The following is a 20,587-nucleotide window of genomic DNA, read 5'->3' as shown; positions in this document are numbered from 1 at the left end:
TTTCCATGTAACAGCAAATCGCCTTTATAGATCATGTTCAGGAAGGTGTCCCTTCCTGCAGATCAACAATTGCCCCTGCAGATAAACAATTGCCCATACAGCGCAGGCACCCATGCAACATGGCGCAAGGGTATCTTGCCTGGGGCTATGCAGCTTTTTTAGCGCCAGTACTAGGGGAAATGCAAGGATACGCCGCATATTTGTAAATGCGGCGCATCCCTGGGTTATGAAATGGACAAAGTGCGACTTTACAAATTTTGGCACACCGTGCTCCGCCAGTTTCTAGTAAATATGCCCCTTGTGTCAAGTCCAAGGCTCGCATTCGTCAATCTAATGTGTTTTTGGAGTTGTAGTTGTGGATTGGCTCCTTGAAGCCAGAAGCTGGGTGGTTACTCTAGGATGGCGCTATAGCGTGTTGTGGGTAGCCAGTCTTGGGGATCTCGCTGGCAATGGCTTGAAGGAACTAGATGGATAAGTGGGTTGGAGGGCAGGAAAGGGCCTTGACGGAGGGAGGGTGCTAGCACTGCCAGCTCTGGAGTGCCTTGGATTGGACTTTCAATGTTCAATACCTCTTCCGAAGATGACTAGTGGAAGGAAGCCATCTACACCAATCACTAACCACTGTTGACATCAAAGGGGCAGGACTTTAGCCATTTATTAATGGGCAGTAGAGATTTTTTAGATTCGCAAGATAGGGTTGGGCAAGTGAAGGTTTTCAGGCATAGTTATTGGGTAAAAGAAGGTATGGGGTTGTTGACCTCATTGCTATGGGTACAGGTTAACTTGAGGATAGAGGGTGTAAGCAACACAATCAGCAGGTATGGCTGTAGAACTAGTATGTCCAAAAGAGGCTACACGAAGGAGTGAGCATGGGTGCAAAGGAGATTGAACGTACCGTAGATAGATAGAGGAAGTTGCCAATGACAATTCGGTTGGCATTAAGAATGGTAGTGGCCCAGAAGGCTGAAGACGGAGATACTGAAGGGGGTGATGGTAGACCCAGGTAGAAGAGCCACCTAAGAGGAGTGGATATAAGAGTTGTATTATTTATATTTTGAGTATGTTCAATCGGACGTGAAGGATCCAGGTGCACAGTTTTTGCTGCAGTTTGCAGACCTATCTCATTTAGGCGGCCACTTCCACAATATTTACCCAGTGTGATCTGAAGCCTGACAAGTGAGACTCTGTCAAGAGACATCTGCGTCCCCACAGTTGTGTTCACCCCAGTTGGACGACAGGTGGCCTGTTGTAAAGTATACCGCGGTTGTAATTCAGTGATGTTGGATGTGGGTGGGCCTGACTTACTGCTAATACTTTATTGTTCCCTTTGTCAAGGAAAAGGCTGGACCGCCTCCTTTCAACCCACCAGCTCCTATCTCGCCCAGTTCCAATTTGATGTCCTGATCTCAGCCGGAGGAAGCAGGTTTATCCCTGACGGTAAAAGGTTCTAAACTGTTCAGAAGATTCTGGCATTGATACAGAGACTAGACTATCTCACACAGTGTGAAGTTTGTTGATGGGGCAAAAGGAGATTTGGGGGAAGCGGGTGCCAGCAAAGTCTGGGTTTTCAATGAGCCAATGTTTCTTGAGCTTGTCCAGTGCAGTCCTGCAAAGTCTTATTGGAGATGAAAAATTCTCCTAGACCATTGTATGCTCTAAAATATGTAAAATTACGTTTGATGCAAAGAAATCTATATTTTTACTATGCAGATACAAGATAAAAAAAGAGAAACTGCTCAAGAGTTTCACTGGAAAACTTTAAAATGGAATACTACGATTTGTAGCTAATCCCATACGGAAAGGTTTCGTGAATCCTGCCAGAGTTTGCAAAAAGAACTGTTGATGGACAGAATGCAGAACAATGTCCTACATTCACCCCAGTACAGAGATCTGGGCCTAAATCCATTGTTTTTTTGCTCACCATGCCATTCCAGTTTGGACCCAGCCATATGCAAATCAGTCTTGACCCTGTGCCCCATGGGAACAGTCCAGCTCCAACTGCCAGGCCAGGTCCCCCCTGGACTGGAAACAAGCATCCTAGGACCGGTTTCGGGGTTTCACCACTCTTCAGCCAGGATAGCTTGATTCCAGTGGCATGAAGAGCACGGGACTCCCGTCTGAGCATACCCGTCCCACTCGGGGTGACAAATGCAAAAAGACTGGGGGTGAATGTTTTCCAATGTGCAACATTCCATCCATCTTCTTGTGTGTTTTGTTGTTCCCCCTATGTGGGAAGGGTATGCCCAGATGTGGGTTCTGTGCTCACTACGCTACTGGAGTCCAGCTGAGCAAATCACTTAATCTCCCTGTGCCTAACAAAAATGAACGTGTCCTCATGTAACGCAACTGGTGCTAAGTAAAGGCTCTGATACCCGATTTGGGTCAAGTTTGCGCTATATAAAACTCTGCAAAATAAAAAATTGTGTTGAGTTTGTGCTCTTGAGTTCCTTTGTGTTTAGTAGTGTTTTGAAGTAGGGACAGGATGATGGGAACGGCACAGAAAGGGGAATTAGTAAGTTGTTATTAGGAGTAGTGGACATGTATGCCTGTTAGTGGGGTGAATTCCCCAGACAGGAGGGGACATTTAAAAAGGATGTTTGGGAGTTCATATTAGTCATAAAAGGTTTGGGATGAGTAAGAGAGGGATGGCACAAAGGTTGAAGGGAGTATTTGTAATCCAAAATTGGACCTAATTTACACATGCATATATACATGTGACACTTGGTCAAGTAGACCCATAAGTACATAGAAGCAGCAATATTTGCATGATCTGATATGCACATGTATATTGTGGTGAAGTATGCAAAGATTTTTTTTAAAGCAATAACTGAAATTAACTTATATACACAACGCTTAATATATATAAAATATACACACACACACTTTTTATAATTAGATAGTTTGAGATGTTTTTTATACAAAGAGGCAAAAAGCAGCAAATACCACTCTTCCACATATGTCATGTAAATAAGACTTTGTATTATGTAGTATGACAAATACATACATATAATGCAAAATATATGCATTCATTTTTATATATTAATTTCCCCCTTTTTACTATAAATAAAATACATATACACAGACCTACCCACACATCTAGATGTAACGATGCTTAGTAATAGTATGAGTGCTTACAGCCATCCTGTGCTTTGTAGCTAGAGCTACCATTCTCTTGCCGCACATCAGCTGCTGTTTTTTCAAGCTAACTGGTGTGTGACCCGCCAATATCTTTGTTTTGTGACTGATGTACTATTCTTCACAGCCATAAATGCTAATTGGCTAGCATTCAGAGACTCCTTTGCCTATTAATATTAATGAGTCAATATTCTGTTTGTAAATCATAACAGAAAGGGCTGCAAATGCAGGGATGGGGCTGCGAGTGTCTGCGGGGATGGGGCTGCGAGTGTCTGCGGTGATGGGGCTGCAAGTGTCTGCGGGGATGGGGCTGCGAGTGTCTGCGGGGATGGGGCTGCGAGGGTCTGCGGGGATGGGGCTGCGAGGGTCTGCGGGGATGGGGCTGCGAGGGTCTGCGGTGATGGGGCTGCGAGGGTCTGCGGGGATGGGGCTGCGAGGGTCTGCTGGGATGGGGCTGCAAGGGTGTGCGGGCATGGTGTTGCGAGGGTCTGCGGGAACGGTGCTGCAAGGGTCTGTGGGGGATAGGGCTGTGAGGGGCTGCAGGGTTTTGTAAAATCACTCAGCAGACAGCAGGATAAGAGGAGGTAAGAAGCTTTATTCAAGCGCCATCTGGCAACAGACCGGTTCCCTCCTGGCCAGTAGTCAACTGACCAGTACAGAACCTTCATTGTACAAAACACATCCAGTGGAATCGCACAGCAGTGAGATTCCACATGGAACAAAACAACAAGCCTAAGCTAATTATAACCCATCTGCTTTTCTTTCAATATGTTGGAAAACTATCGTTAATGAAATAAGTGCACTTATAGGACATGGGGAAAAAATAGGACAACACTGAACAAATAAGGTCCCACATAAGGCTACAAAGGAGATAAGAAGAGAAAAAAAGGAAAGAATGTGTGAACAATTCAAGACCAAACACAATGTATCAACAAACATAATCTTTCAAGTTCTTGAGAGTTTTACGCTCTCTAGTTTTTCTTTCACCACACCCAATGCCTTCTATCCTTTTCCTCTCGAACCACAGAGTCTGTAGTAACTCCCTGAGAAACCACTTCTCCCCCCCCCCCCCCCCCCTGTTCGTGACTGAACGAAGGACCATCACTACATCCGAAGTCTCCATCCCTCATGAACATAAACCATCTACAGCTTCATCATTTTTTCTTGAGCAAACATCGCCCTTCTGATATAAGGCAACTCTGCGTTTGTTCCAGTGCTCTCCATTCTCCAAGACCACGTGAAAATCAAAGGCCTGCTTAACCTTGAAAGGACCCTTAAATCTAGTCAGCCCTCTAATTACTTCACCTGCCTCAATTATCACCCACTTCAATCCTTCCCTTGCTTACAACCTCCTCAACAACTACATCTTTACCCAAGACACAATCTTTCACCCAGGCTGGTACCAATCTATTGCCAGGAAACCTTCCTCGCATCACTTCAAACGGAGATTTACCCAAAGTGTCTTGTTCTGTGGTGCAGTATGCCCACACCATATCATCAACTGCTTCCTCGATATCTTGATTAGACACACATGCCTGAACGACTCCCTTATTTTTTTTAAATTTGTTTTTATTGACTTTACTCCGCAATTATCCTAACATTGTAATGCGAGATATGAACGTACTTGTGCATGGCATAGATACATATGGTTACAACAAAGTCAGAAGAGTACACAGTTGTATTGCAGAGGGTCTAGGAGAGACCTGAGATGACATTGCGTAGAAGTCTTGAATTTGTGGAATGAGTCCCTGATAGCAAAACATTTCACTAATTTACAACGCACTCGCCTACATCAGAAAGGTCCAGTATATCATATCTTGGTTGCTCAAATCTGTCATTTCCTCTTACAACTATATCACCCCAACAAAACTTACCCACCCCTCCCCCTTCCCGCACGCTCGGCCAACAATTTCCAATAGTAGCCCAATTCCCGATCCTGTGTGTGTCCCGATTCCACAGTCAGTCCTATGTGTATTCTGCATCCCTGCTATAGTGTAGAATAGATCCCCCTGGCACTGCAAGAAGCCTGCGCGATCTTCAGCTGTGGTCCCCGGCCCCAGCAGGTGATAGCATTGCCCCTCAGTAAGATAATATATCTATCGCTGCATATTCCTCCATCATTGCATTCCAACTCATCGATATCTGTGTTTTTCGTAGGCCTCTATACTCTTCTCGTTGTAATTCAGCCCCTTCCGCCTTTCCCCACCTGACCATTTCCGTATGCCAATCCTGTAGAGATGGAGCCCTAGCGGCCTTACACCGTGTGGTAATGGTCCTTTTGGCTGGTAGGAGCGCAAGATTAGCAAACCTATAAACAGGATTACCCTTCTTCCCACGGGGCCCTAGTCCCAGTATACAATATTCCAATGTGTCGTTATTACGCACTGGAGCAATATCCGTCATTATCTTGCATACATTCGTCCAGTAGTGTCCCAGTCGCGGACAGTCCCTCACCATGTGTATCAGCCCCGCGTTAGGTGCGTAGCAGCGCGGGCATATATCACTTGCGCCTGGAAACATAGCGCATAGTTTACGCGGGGTCAGGCTCTGTGGAGTAACATCAATTGGATACATTTAAATTTAGGGTTACGAGACACCTTCTTAGGGTAGCCCAGTATGGTGTCCCATTCCTTGTCCGTAAATTCGCGGCTACGTCCCCTTCCCATTTGTCACGTAGTGATCGCAGTGAGCCCTGTTTCAGTACGAATCCCGTAAGTCAACCATTTCGTCAGGCGTGCCCCATGTTCCATTAGGTATTGCATGGTAAGTAGCGTGTTAGTGGCAGGTTCGGTACTCCCTGGTGACCATGTAGTGCGATTATATCTGGATATATGTGCATGCAGTAGGAACAGTGTATCGGGAGCACTATGCTTGCGTACAAATGTTTACTGCATCATTAATATACCCTCCGAAAAGAACTCTCCCATTGTGGTAATGCCCGCATCAGCCCACTCCTGTAAAGCACGGCTAGTGACCAGTCCCGTTCGTGTGGGGACACCCAGCAGTGGGATGGTGGGAGCATATGGTGGTGTTCGTCCAGTGTACCTCACTGCGTTCTACCAGTATGTAACGGCTATCCATAGTAAGTGAGGTGCCGATGCCGGTAGCAAGGCCTTAGGTAGCAAGAGCCTGTGGATGACCCCCCTATCCCTAGCTCGCTGTGACATGTCCAATTCCTGCAAATTACGTCCTGCAAGCCAGTATGCCAGCCATTGCAGCTGGCTAGCGTAACAATACGCGCACAAGTCCGGTACTCCCAGCCCCCCCCCCCCCCCGTATCGTGCTCAATTGTAGCTTCACCAGGCTGATGCGTCTGCATCCTGTTCCCCAGACTAGCTCTATCAGTAAAGAGTTCAATGATTTAAAAATCCTCGTGGGTACAAGTATAGGCAAGTTGGTGAAACAATAAAGCGGGCTCTGCAACAGCACCATTTTAGTTATGGCTACCCGGTCCGCCACTGAGAGGGGAAGCAAGATTTAAGAGCAGTAATTGCATGTGTCAAATTGCCATCCAGGAGATCCGTGGCGTCGCAACAGACCTGTATTCCGAGATATCGAAAGGTATCGGGCACTATATGAAAGGTCCAGGGGCCAAACGTAAACTGACCGCTCCGTGCAGGACCATCAAAGAAATAGACATAATACTTAGTAGCATTGATAGCCAGGCCAGAAAGTTCCTGGAATGACACAAAGGTGGAGGGCATTGGACAAAGGTCCATATCCATGTCTTTGATATAGAGAATGAGGTCATCCGCGTAAGCGGAGACAACGTGTGATGTATGACCTCGTGTTATCTTCTTACAGCTTGAGAAAGAACAGAGTCTATGCAGAAGGGGTTCCAGCACTAGGATAAACCACAACGGTGACAATGGGCATCCCTGTCGGGTACCCCGAGCCACAGTATATTGCCGCGAGATATGCTGTCCCATGTGCGCCCGTGCAGTGGTGTTCGTGTATAATAATCGCACCCACGCAATATATTTGTCTGGTATACCAAATCGTGAGAGGGCATAGAACATATAGTCCCAGTGCAACGAGTCAAAAGCCTGCCGTAAATCAAGCGATACGCAACCCTCCTTAGTTCCTGTGTCAAGCGTGCCCACCATAATTTGGTGTAGGCGTCTGATGTTAAGTGCGGTGTTCCTACCGGGCACAAACCCACATTGGTCAGTGTGTATTAGTTTGGGGATAAACTGACAGACGGTTAGCCAACAATTTACTCAAGATTTTATAGTCCGAGTTAAGGAGTGATAAAGGTCTATAACTCGAAAGGTTCAATCCGTCCCTCCCAGGCTTCAGTAAGGAAACCACTAATGCTTGCAGTGTAGTAGCAGGGAGCCCATCTGCTCCCAACGACTCGTGATAAATGCACTGTAGATGAGGTATCAGCAAGTCGGCGTATACCGCATAAAATTCAACCGGCAGGCCATCATTCCCGGGGGTCTTATTACGTGGTAGAGCTTTGATCGCCTGTCTGATTTCCACCCCTGTTATAAGTCGTGTTAGTTCATCACTCTGCTGTTGCGTGAGCTTTGGTAAGCATAACCCGTCAAAGAAGGGTTCAAAATCTGTGTTAGTATGTCCAATTGGTGGTCCATATAGGTGCTCGTAGTAGTCCCTAAATGCGGTGTTGATATCTAGTTGCGTGTTAACTACATCGCCCTCACTATTTCGAATTACCAATATAGGTGAGGGCAAGGGAGCATTCCTAACCAGTCGTGCCAGTAGTGGTCGTGACCTGTCCGCCTGTGTATGCTGTTTCTGTGTATATAGTCGGTGATCCACAACGCGCAGCTCCTCAAGGAGCTCAGCATATTGTATGTTGGCCTCCCTTAGCTGCGTCAATTGCTCATTTGTTCCCGACGCTTCCCCTTCCAATGTAGCCAACTTACCCTCAAGATCAGTGAGCCGCTCTATTAGAGCAAGCCGAACTCCTGTCTTCGTGCTAATTGCCACTCCCCTTATAACCGTTTTAAAGGCGTCCCATTCCAGCTGGCGAGTACTAGCAGACCCCGCGTTCTCCGAGAAATAATGGGCAATCACCTCAGAGAGGGTATGACAGAAGACCGTATCTTCCAGCATCATAGGTTGCAGTTTCCAGGTCAGTATCGGAGTAGGGATCTTAACCCGGTGGAATTGACCCTTCAATGGGGTATGATCCGACAAGGTCTTGCCCGTGTAGAGCACGGCAGTAATGGAACCCAACAGGGTCCCAGAACACAGAAACCTATCTATCCGAGTATGGCAGTCTGTGTGGTGGTGAATAAAAGGAATATTCCCTATGCTCTGGATTTGTTGCTCGCCAGGCGTCACGCAGTTCCCAACCCTCTGCCCACCTTCTGAGTGCCTCAGCTTGTCTTTTGCTTTCTGTTGCTTGTAAGGGGGGGGGGGGTGAGACCTGTCTAGCTCAATGTCCAGTACAGCGTTAAAGTCGCCCCCTAACACCCAGGGATAGTCAGCCCAGTCCACCAAGGCTACACCTAGTGCAGCTAGAAACCTATCTTGATCAGTGTTTGGAGCATATACGCATCCCATAACCACATGAGCCCCATCCAATAAACCATGGAGCAGCACATACCTGCCGTTAAGGTCTATCTTTTGCTCTAGTAACTTGAAAGGGACATTATTTCGCACCCATATCGCCGCCCCCCTGGCAAAAGCAGAGTATGTCGTGGCGAAGAGTTGTTCCCTCCATTTTTTCTGTGATTTGGCTGCCTCATCAGCATTAAGGTGAGTTTCCTGCAGGAAAGCTATAGCAACCTTTCTTCTATTTAGTTGTGCTAGGACACGGTGCCTCATGGATCGAACCCATGACCCTCACGTTCCAGGTGAAGTAGGTGTATTTATTATGTGATGCCTTCTTGATGCAGGTAACGTGGTTGCCATGTGACATATGGAAATCTAAGCCCTGCAAATATTAGCTGCATATGGGCCGAGCATGTGTTAACGTATAAACTCCCCAATACTAGGTTCCCCCATAAAACAGCAGAGGACCAAACTTGAACCGAAAGTCCAACATGGACTCCAAACAATAAATGCCATAACTCAATCACCTGGGGGGTGAAGGCATTAACTGCTATAGTCCATACAACCATCACATTGCCCATCAGAAAAATGAACTTGTTACATTGATACATCCCCCTATACAGCTTAGTTACACTAGACCTACTAAAGCAGTCACCATCAGTAAAGTACATTGCATAGCAGCTTATACGTTACCACTCCCGATCATCCCGTAACATAACACTAGCAGTCTCTTGCAATTTGCGCAGTGATCGAGGGGAACAGTGTTAAACTAGTCTCGGAGTAGGAGCGCACCGTGGCCGCATCCGACGAGTGCACTGAAGCCGCTGCAGTTTGAGCATCGTGAGTGGCCAGTGCCACTGCTGTTAGAAGTGCATCTTTCTGGCTGGACGTGATCTGTTCCGGTGTTGGGCCAGCGTCTGTAGTTATCACACCACTTCCATATCCCGGCCGGCGAATTCCAGTAGTCTGCATCTGAGAGGTTCGATGTAGTTGTCCCGACGGAAGAGAGGTCTGTGAGGTCTCCAGTGTGAAAGTTATCTCGAGCCAGTCCGCCACTTCCTCCGAGCTGTCAAAGAAGATGGATTTTTGACAGTAAACAACTTTAAGTCGAGCTGGGAAAAGCAGTGCATATTTCAAGTTGCGGGCTCGCAGGTTCCTCTTCACTTCTTGAAAAGTGGCTCTAGCTTTCTGAACCGCCGGGGTAAAGTCCGGGTAGAGGGAAATTGTTCTATTCTCAAAACGTATTGGAGCATTCTCTCTGGCGGCCCGCAGGATCGTGTCACGGTCTTTGTAGTGCAGTATGTGTGCTATTAGTGGGTGGGGAGGTGCGTCCGGCTGAGGTGGTCTAGGCGGCACCCGGTGCGCTCGTTCCACACTATATAGGGCCGTTAGGCCCTCCTTCGCCACATGATCTCTCAACCAGTCCTCTACAAATTGGGTGGGGTTGGATCCCTCGCAGCTCTCCGGTATTCCGAAGATGCGGACATTGTTGCGGCGGGACCTCCCTTCCGCGTCGTCCACTCTATCCTGCAAGCCCTTCAGTTGGCGCTGGAATTGTTCTAGCTGGGAGGTATGCATAGTCTGCTGAGGTATAAGATCGTCCAGAGCTAGTTTATTCGATTTGACTTTGTCGGCAAGCTTTTTGTGGTCCGCCTTCAGTAAACCCAGATTGGTGGACATTGTCCCCATTTGGGTCTCAAGCGCTGTTCGTGAGTCGCGTATCTCTTTTAAAATTAAATCCAGCTTAGCAACGTGGGGGTTCGTTCCCGTGGGAGGTATCACATCGCTATTCGAAGCATTGGAGGGGTCACTGTCGAATGCAAACTGTGCATCTTCATTGGTGGCCGCGTCTGCTTGTTTGTTTTTAGTACGTCCCATTGTGCCACGGCGTCTGCACATACGTCTCTGCTCCAGGATATTCACTTATGGTGCCACCAGGGCACTGCACCTCACAGCTATAGTCCCACAGATACGGTCAGTTCAAAGGCTCAACCAAGCGATGACCGCAGTGGCGCTCCACGGGCCACAACTCCCCACAATGCACCGGGCATGTTCTCTTAGCGTACGCTGTCAACAGCGCCGGCCCCCCGCAGATGGTGGTCAATGGGCCGGACACATCGGTGGCAATGCAAGCGCACCCCCAGCCTGCTCCTGAGTACGCTCCACAGCCAGGATAGTAAACTGGTAGGGACCGCCGCCAGCGCGTTCGTCCACGGAGTATGGAGGCGGGGGTCATCAATGTGCAGCGGTGGCCACGGTATCAATGCAGGTCCCCGGTCCCAGCGGTAGCCTTCTAACTCATGCACCTATACTGGGGCAGCGAGCACAGTTCACCCCGATGGGTTCCTATGCAGTCAGTCTCGTCCCGCACACAGTAGGAATTGCAGCAACGTTTGGCCTAGGAGCATTGGTGTTCCTGTATAAACTCTCCCGTCAAGCCTCCTCTTCAGTCTTGTGATACTTTCATCCAGGGTGTGTCCCTGATAGGGAGGGTCATGCATAGCATCCACACTACACAGCGCTAGTGATCACATCAAGCGCACGGGCACTCACCGCAGTACATCTTGTGTCCGCCATTACATGCGCAGGCCGAGCCCGCAGCCGCCTTCGTCAGCCATCTTGTCTTCACGGCAGACTTTATGGCGCAGTAAATCGGGCAGTGAGCCCTCCGTCACGGGCGCTTCCCTCGTTAATACCGGCCAGTAACGGCACCTTCTCTTCACCCACCGAGACCGTTCTCGTCCGCTGCAGACACAGTGGAAGCCACGAGCTCCAGCAGGAACCCCTTGCACCAGACGCAGCTCCGCCCTCCGTCACTCCACAGCTCCCGCGCCGTTCAGGATCATCGTGGAAAAGTGCAGGATTCTCCAAAGCTATGAAGCCCCAATTGCAGCCGGTGGCTCCAGAAGCGTTCCGCCGCATGGGAATGTGTGACTCACTCCCGTAGGTCCAGGCAAGTACAGGATATTGTGCAAAGTGTCAGGGTATGGAACGAAGCTCTTTCAGCTCACGTCCTCTATGCCCGGCAGTTGGCCACGCCCCCCACCTGAACGACTCCCTTAACCAACCGATTTGCCCTTTCCAGTATGCCATTCCCTTGGGGATTGCACAGCGAGGTGCACTCATGTTTGATACCATTTTTACATATAAATTCTTCCATGACCTGGGAAGTAAGTTGCATACCATTGTCAGACACCAGAACGGAGGTCACTCCTTCCTCAAGGAACACTTTTCTCAAGGCCCTGTTAGTGACACTTGTGGTAATATCACCCATGAATTTCACACGCAACCACTTTGAATAGGTATCCACACATACCATGGCAAACCTCAAGCCACTGTGTACCTCACCTATAAAAAACTATAATCTAACCATGTTATTGGGCATAACCCAGTTATGGACGAAAACCCTCACTCACCCGAGGGTGACATGCTTCATCATTTGGTTCCTCCAACACACGGGGATCACAGGGTGCCCCGTGTGGGCTACGACTTAACCCAAGGGGGAAGGAGCAGGAGTGCAAAGCACTTGTTGGTTCTACCAACTCGAAATGGTAAGGAAGGGCAGAGTGCAATGTGATAAAACAAAAACTGAAATAGTGTGATTAAAAACTATCTACTTAGGGGCAACAACGCTATTAAACCCTTTTTCAATATGAGTAAAGCCGAAGAACGGTGTGCGCAAGAACTTGGCTCAGACACTTCGATTGTTATCAAGCAAGCAGATAAAGGTGGTGCGACTGTAGTGATGGATGCGACAGCCTACCTTACAGAGTGTTTAAGACTGCTACAAAACACCAAAGAGCCAGAGGCCGCCTCCCGGTAGACCCATAGTGTCTGGCATTGGTTCTTTACTAGAACCATTGTCACAATTTGTTGACTGGTTTCTACGACCATTGGTGGCCCAGATGCCATCATATTTGCAAGACACTAAACATGTCCTATCCTTTTTGACCACTATTGAATTTGATCCAGTGATGCATCTCATGCCCTCATTAGATGTTGAGGCCCTGTACACAAACATTCCACAAGAAGATACCCTCCAGACCATCAGGGATTTATTGGAAGACCACCCTCGCAGTGATCAAACTCCTACAGCCTTTGTTATGAGATGAGGTGCGCCAATCTTGCCATGAGAGAGAACTTTTTTTCCTTTGAAGACCAACTATACTGGCAAGTTATGGGCACTTCTATGGGCAGCACCTGTGCCCCTAGTATGGCCAATTTGTTCATGCACTTGTTTGAGGTTACACATATATACCCAGTGCAAAATCCCTTCCACAGCAAGTTATTGCTGTGGAAGCATTACATTGATGACATTTTAGTTATCTGGGAAGGTGATCTAAATTCGTTATCAGAATTTTCAAATTGGCTTAACTCTCTCAATATTCACCTTAATTTTACATGTGAGGCTAGTAATAAGACACTGCCCTTCCTTCACTTGAGACTATACCCACGTGATGGTAAAATTTGTACAGAACTGTATCAAAAACCGATGGCATGTAATGCACTGCTCAACTATAAAAGCATCCATCCACGGGCGCTCCGTGATAATCTTCCTATTGGACAATTTTTATGGTTGAGAAGAAATTGCACTGAACTTACTATGTACCACAAACATGCTACCAACCTTAGTGTACATCTTCATAAACGCCATTATCCCACACAATTGATACGGAAGGCGAATAAGAGAGCGATGAACAACAATAGAGGCTTTGCTGGAAACATATGTCAAACCTCCTTCCAATCGCTTAGTTTGTGTCAGTACTTTTAGCCATCTGAGTACAACAATAAAGAAAGCAATCCATTCCAATTGTAATATTCTGAATAAGGGCAAAAATCATGTGAGAAACCCCTCTTTGCATTCAGACGAAGTAGGAATCTTGGCAACATTTTAGTGCACTCTCGGCCGAGAGTGATTTGTGACCCCAGCCAGTTGCGGACGATCAACACCGGCACACCAGTCCAAGGCCACTTTCCATGTGGCTCCTGCGTGGTATGCCACCTGACACGCACATTACAATTGAATTTAGGATTAAAAACTCCCTGGGTTTTAACAAATCATATGAACTGTAACTCAGAAGCAGTTATCTACCTTGTATAGTGTCCTTGTAAATTGTACTATGTAGGTATGACCACTCGCAAGGTTAAAACCAGGTTGATCGAACATAAAAGCTCCATCAAGCGCAAGAAATCCAATACCAAATGAACTAGGCATTGTCTGGATGTCGGCCGCACCGAACGATATCTAAAATGGGTGGTCCTGGACAAACCCCATTACCACAGGAACATGGGACCCCTAGAGACAGTTTTGTTACATAGAGAACAACGTTGGGTTTTCAGATTGGGCAGTCATGTGAACGGTCTTAATGATGATATACCCTGGTGTGCACTGACTCCCCACTAAGATGTTATGTGACCATGTTACATTATTGTAAACATATGCCTAACTAATGCCTAACATATATTTTTTTTTTAAAAGAATTTTATTGTTTTGTAAAACAGTGAAAACAGTAGGACATTGAAACGAACCTTGCATACTTATCCCTAGATAGAGCACCACCCCATTGCACAATCCCTCAACCAACCCTATTTCTATTGCAGTTCGAAAGACTCTGGCTCCCCACCGTCCCACCATCCCGCAGGTCCCCTTAACCATCAGAGTCAGAGGAGTCCTCATCTGAAAGGGGCGGCGGATCGCATATTCCTCCCCTGTACTTGTTCCATGCCCCCCAGACCTTGGCCCACTTGCGAGGGCATCCCCGTCTAATGAATACAGAGCGCTCTGCAAACATGGCTGCGTCCATTTCCCTGCGCCACGTGGACAGCAGTGGCATCACCTCTGCACCCCATTTTTGGGCTATATTCCTTTTGGCCGTCATGATGCCCAGCGTCACCCAGCCCTGCGTCTGACGATCGAGGTCATTGGGTTCCCACACATTTACCAAGCAGCGTCTGGGTTCCGGCAGCAACGATATTCCACACGCCTGTGACATTGTACGCAGCACTCGTTTCCAAAAGTCTTGAATGATTGGGCAGTCCCAGATAGTGTGGTAAAAAGTTCCCTCCTCCCCACAACCCCACAAGCAGAAGGGATGTGGCGCCCTGCCCATCTTGTGTAGTAAGCATCTGGTGTAGTAGGAGCGATGCAAGATACGAAGCTGCACCAGTCGCAGCCTCGAGGGTATACCCGCCTCGCGCGGCGAGGCCAGTGCCTCACGCCACTCTGGGTCATCAAAATCGCCGAGCTCGTCAGCCCATCGCTCCCGCAGGATCCCCATAGGGTCCGGTAGATTGTTGACCAGCTTGCGGTACGTGAAGGAAGTAGCCTTCTTTGGCATATATTCCGTCAGCAACCTGTCCTCCAGCGGGGACGCCTCCGGAACCTTCGCTCCAGGAGCCAGCTGTGTCATTAAGACATGCCTCATCTGGAGGTATCTGAACCATTCCGAGGGGGCCAGCTCGTACTGCTGCTGCAGGCACGCGAACCGGATAACCTCTCCCTTTTGCCACACATCGCCTATCGTCGATATTCCAATGTTATCCCAAGCGTCGAAGCCCTTGCTGCCCCTCAGACGTCCCAGCTTCTTGGTATCCCACAGAGGTGTTAGCTGAGTCAAGACCCCTCGCCATCCCAACCTGGCCTGAGCAGCATGCCAGATGGATATAGTCTGCCGCAAAGGGCCGATCATCCCCGAGGCCAGTCGGGTATCATACAGTGGGGACAGCATACCCCTCTCACCCAGCACGTCCCTATCCGCCTTGAATGCTGGGTCAGATTGAGGCGCGTGGAGCCACTGGTTAATCACCTTCAGCTGCGCCGCCCAGTAATAAAGCTGGATATCCGGGAGTGCAATTCCCCCATCATACCTCCCACAAACCAGCTTAGACTGCGCTATGCGCGCCGGCCTGTTGCCCCAGAGCAGGCTGGACACCTGTGCCGCTATCGCACGGAAGTAGGCCGGAGGCACCTGGTATGGGGTATTCTCTAGTACGTATAGAAACCGCGGCAGAGCCATCATCTTGAAGAGCGCCGCTCTCCCAACCAGGGTCAGGGGCAGCGCTCCCCAATACTGCACGTCCCGCTTAAGGCGGTCCATCTGAGGGCTTAGATTGCGCTTGAAGAACTAACATATATTTTTAGAGCATTATGATTCTTATTAAATAGGAATCGGATGTAAACATCTTTGACCAAGCATTGACATTTTTTGTCATTCCTTGTAGTTTACTGGTATGCTTATACATAACTTGTACATTAGGAAATCCTAAGTTACAATTCTTTTCATGGTGTACAATTTGATACAATTTTAAAATATGACATGACGACCTAAGTCCATATTTTGTTTGCCTGACTTTACACATGTATGGATACTGAAGAAGGAAAGACGATGAGAGGTTGTGTTTATTCCGTTTTTTCAATGACTTTCACATGCTGGGTTCTCATAACACTAAACATATGGCAGCTTGCGTACGGGCAAGACATGTTAACGTAATAAACACACATTACCAATGGTTCCTTTTAATGTTTCAATACGAGCGCCATAGTTGTATAAAGCGAGTTGGCGCGTTCGTATTATTTTTATCGTGTTTCTATTTACTTTTCCCTGTACTTTCTTATGGCTAGAGTTTATCCCGTTGCCATGACTACCTTGCGTATGGACGCTAATACGCACGTCGCGTGACGTGCGATTTCGGTATTTCCGGATAAAAGTAACACGCAGACTACCCGTGTGGCTCCCCACAGAATCCCGGAATCAACGCCATGGATCCATAGGGTAAGCGAGTGCTGGGTGATAGGATAATTCCTAACTTTGCAAGTCGACTTGATCTTTCATTTTGCGATCGTTTATACGATCGGTTCACTTGGCATTTCCACTTATGGGCCTGATGGTCCTGTACTAATACCGGGATTTTAAGCCACTATTTGTGTTTCTTCTAGGGGACTAGTACAAGTGGTTGTAGATCTATAGAGACCAAGTGTACCTTGTGATCTGTAGGGGTGATACACTTTACGATTGCACAAACTAATCATTACATAAAGCTTTTTGGACAGTATATATATCAGCTTATGACTGAACACACTCCCAAATTCTTCCTTCTCTTCTCATTTTTGTCATTAGTACATTTCTGAGTTCCCACCCACGTTTAGGTTTGCCAAATATGTTGGTGTTTGTGCTATGAGCTGGATCCATTATGCTAATGAGCTTATAAATCTATATCTCCTAATAGCATATCTGACATGGTGTGAGACTCTGCAGATGGTTGAGTTGACACATACACAATATGCTTTAGGTAAGAAATCAGAATTACTATATTCACATTTGTTTTGGGTTATGGTTACATGAGTGAAAGTTTTTGTAGACTATCAAGACATGTTTTATTATTGTTTTACAGAGCCCTCTGACCTATCCTGTTGTTCGACTTTGCGCTTGATGGTCAAGAAATTGAGGCCTAAGTATTCTATTATTATTTATGCACTGATATAGCAGAGTGACTATCTCTTGATCCTGATAAATGCCTCGAACAGTAATGTCACCTGGGCAGAAACATGTTGATCAATAGATAGGATATTTGTAACCCTATACTCACTTGCATTTTAATTACTATCACTTAGGCAGGAAGAATAAAATTGTTGCTCCTAAGTAGATGGTTTTTAATCGCACTGTTTCACTTTTTGTTTTATCACATTGCACTCTGCCCCTCCTTACCATTTCGAGTTGGTAGAACCAACACGTGCTTTGCACTCCTGCTCCTTCCCCCTTGGGTTAAGTCGTAGCCCACACGGGGCACCTTGCGGTCCCCGTGTGTTGGAGGAACCCAATGATGAAGCATGTCACCCTCTGGTGAGTGAGGGTTTTCGTCCATAACTGGGTTATGCCCAATAACATGGCTAGATTATAGTTTTTTTTGTAGTTGCGCTACCCTATATTACATGTGAGAAATATTAAGTTTGGAAGACATATAGGATATAAGTTTCTATTAGGTAGCTTAGTTCTTCCTTGGACCCTCTCTTGTGTGAGTTATATACCTCACACCTATAAAATGTATGCAAACTGTGTGCCAGGGCAACCCCGAATTTCCAATGTGTTCCATGGTAATTTGATTACTAACACGAAAAAGCTTCTGAGCATTCCATTCCTGCCATTAAAACTGTGCCTTAAGGCATTTCTGAGTTAGACTTTGTCCCAAATGGCCTCCATGAGCCATTGCTATCAGTTTCTGTTTTAAGTTAACTGGCGGCACAAATTTCAGACCCCTCATTAAAATCCAACTGCCGGATATGGAGAACTCCTCAATCAACTTGACAAATGGTTTCACAGGACTGGCAACACAACTTTCCCTCGGTTAACCAGAAACAACCATGCGTATGACCTCACTAAGAGAAAGATCCACATCCACAGCTTGGCACCAAGCTTCTTTTGTGAATGCACCAGCACCCCCTCAACACAACAACTTGTATAGATTAAACTGAACCTTCGCCTTCCTGATCATCCACCACAGGACCTTTTATCATCTGCCAATCCATGGATAATCGTGAAAGGCAATCCGGCTGTACATTCCTCCAATCTTGAATATGCTCTATCACATAACGATATTCCTGGACACTTGCTGCCAACCTTGCCAATCTCGCAGAACCCTTGCCCGCACCACCAGGGAGAAGAATTTTAATTAGAGGCTTACGATCAGACCTCAAGGTAAAATGAGTAACCCCACAAATATGTACGAAAGTACTCAACATCCCATGCAGTGGCCAAGGCTGCTTTTTCAATAAATTTCAGTATAGGTTAATTTGCGCGATGCAAAGGCTACAGTTTTTTCTCCATCCTTATGCCTTTGGGAGAGTATGGCACCCACCCTTGTAGCGCCTGCATCCACCATCACAATGGACTTAAGATCAATGTCAAAAGGTACTAATATGCCAGCCTCACAGATTTCTTTTTATTATCATCACAAAACACTCAAACTGAACATGTGACCATTCAAAAATGTTCTCCTTCTTCAAGAGAACTCTCAAAGCCTCTACCTTGTGTGAAAAACTTTGGACAAATTTCGAATAATATTCAATAAGGCCCGTAAAGGGCCTCAGCTGGTCTTCGTCTTGAGGAGAAGGGGCCAGACGTTTGGCTTCGTCTGACAAAGTATAGCCCAAATATTCAATTTGTTCCTTCAGAAAACATTTCTCTTTCCTCAAAGTGAGACCTACATCAGCAAACCTTTCCAAAGCAAGTTTTATCACTGCATTATGTTCGTGAACAGTATTGCCAAAAGTAAGTGACATTTCCCAACCTTTTAAAAACTTCGGAGATCATCCTTTAAAACACACTTGCAGCCAATGATAGTCCGAAGGGCATCCTAGTAAATTGATAAGTACCCTCCATAGTGATGAATGCTGTGAGTGATTTGGAGTCTCAATGGAGCTTTATTTGGTGGTAGGAGCCCTTTAAACCCAATTAAAAAAAATATCTCCCCCCTTTCAACAACAGAATCCTCTCATTAATGTTTGGTAGGGGGTATGTATCTGTCACAATGTTTTAGTTGAGCAACCTCCATTCCACACAAAATCTGAGCCGCCCATCAGACTTTTGCACAATGACCACAGGAGATACCCAGCATGATGCCTCCACATGGTTCTAATGCACCTTGTTGCAACATTTCTTGAATTAATTCCTTTACCTCCTCACGTACCACCAATGGGACTCGCCTTAGTTTATGCTGGACAGGAAGGGCCCCTTCAAAAGAATCTTATGGGCATACCACTCAACAAACCCAAACTTTTGTTAAAGACTTTACTATTTGAGAGAAGTATATCAACTGATCCCTTATTAAATTGTCAGTCATGTCCCCAAACTTACACTTTGTAGACAGCTCACGCAACCTTGAAACAAATTCATCAATCGATTCATCTACTCTTTGTGGTTGAGTATAAAATTTAAAGCGTGTCATAAAGTTTTCCTCCTTGGCAAACCTAATCTAAATCTGCATTTAGCTTCTTCAAATGCATCTACCATTAGTTGACTACTCTGCTCAGTAGCTTGGAGTAAATACCGGAAAACTTTGTCCTTTATTGCCCAATACGCTCCATAATAACGCTTTTTTCCTAGAATGCCAAAACTCTTGACCATCTAAAGCCTCCAAATAATTATCAAACATCATAATCCAAACATCCTCTGGAATTGGTTGAGACTGAAAACAAGGCGGTGGTGTAACAGATATGTGACATCGTTACACTAGACGAATTTGCACTGAGAGGGCTTTCAGAGGCTTCACCCATAACCCCAATGAATGAGATGCTACGGGAAAGACAAAGAAATAATGAAGGCAAACCCACCAAAGTTAAGTAAACCTTTGTAACTAGCGCTTAAAGTAGGAGATGTTGGTAACACTGGCTATAAAACTTGAGTGTGCACTGATCATTACAAGGTGTGCGCATCACCTACACATTTAAACGAATTTGACGAATTGTGAAATATTTGCTTGCTTTGCTCTGGAAGCGTCAAGAATCACCACTTTTCATGGATAGTTGCAGATGAAGTGTGTGTCGCTGTAGTGAGGATGGAGCACCAGTACATGAAAAACGGAGGTGTGTTTATCACCGAAATGAAAATGACACGCAATAAGGTGTACATGCCACCAAACAATAGATCACCTCCTTAAGACTGCAGGGTGCGCATATCATCAAAATAAGGATGACCCGCTCTGAGGTGTGCGTGCTACTGAACAATAAGTCACCTGTGACTGACTGCTTATGCCGCTCAGCGTCCTTCATTAGGGCACCTGTTGTCCACGCTGTGTTGCCAGATTTTTAGACCCGTCCCAAGCCCAAAGCCGCTCAAATATAAGCCAAAATAAGCCCAATCAGACCAGTTTCAGCCCAAAAACCAGCCCAAATTAGCAAGTCTCCAATTATACACAAATTGTCATCGGAAAC

At 46.6% G+C, this 20,587-nt stretch overlaps 1 protein-coding gene across 3 annotated transcripts in view; it reads left to right on the top strand.

Moving 5' to 3' along the window:
• Positions 1 to 20,587, top strand: part of LOC146784459 (F-actin-monooxygenase MICAL1-like) — a 356,165-nt gene that overhangs the window by 119,414 nt on the left and 216,164 nt on the right. For 2 of the 3 annotated variants that reach the window (XM_085633206.1, XM_085633205.1), the window contains exon 5: positions 1,336 to 1,437. The exons of the other annotated variant lie outside the window; for it this stretch is intronic. In XM_085633206.1, the coding sequence (XP_085489332.1) occupies positions 1,336 to 1,437 (102 nt within the window). The remainder of the gene's footprint in view (positions 1 to 1,335; positions 1,438 to 20,587) is intronic. 3 annotated transcript variants of the gene reach the window in all.

This window comes from Triturus cristatus, chromosome 11 (assembly GCF_964204655.1).
Source record: "Triturus cristatus chromosome 11, aTriCri1.1, whole genome shotgun sequence".
Classification (NCBI taxonomy): domain Eukaryota; kingdom Metazoa; phylum Chordata; class Amphibia; order Caudata; family Salamandridae; genus Triturus; species Triturus cristatus.
Note: the sequence above shows the minus strand (reverse complement) of the source record. Positions and strands in the feature narration are given on the sequence as shown.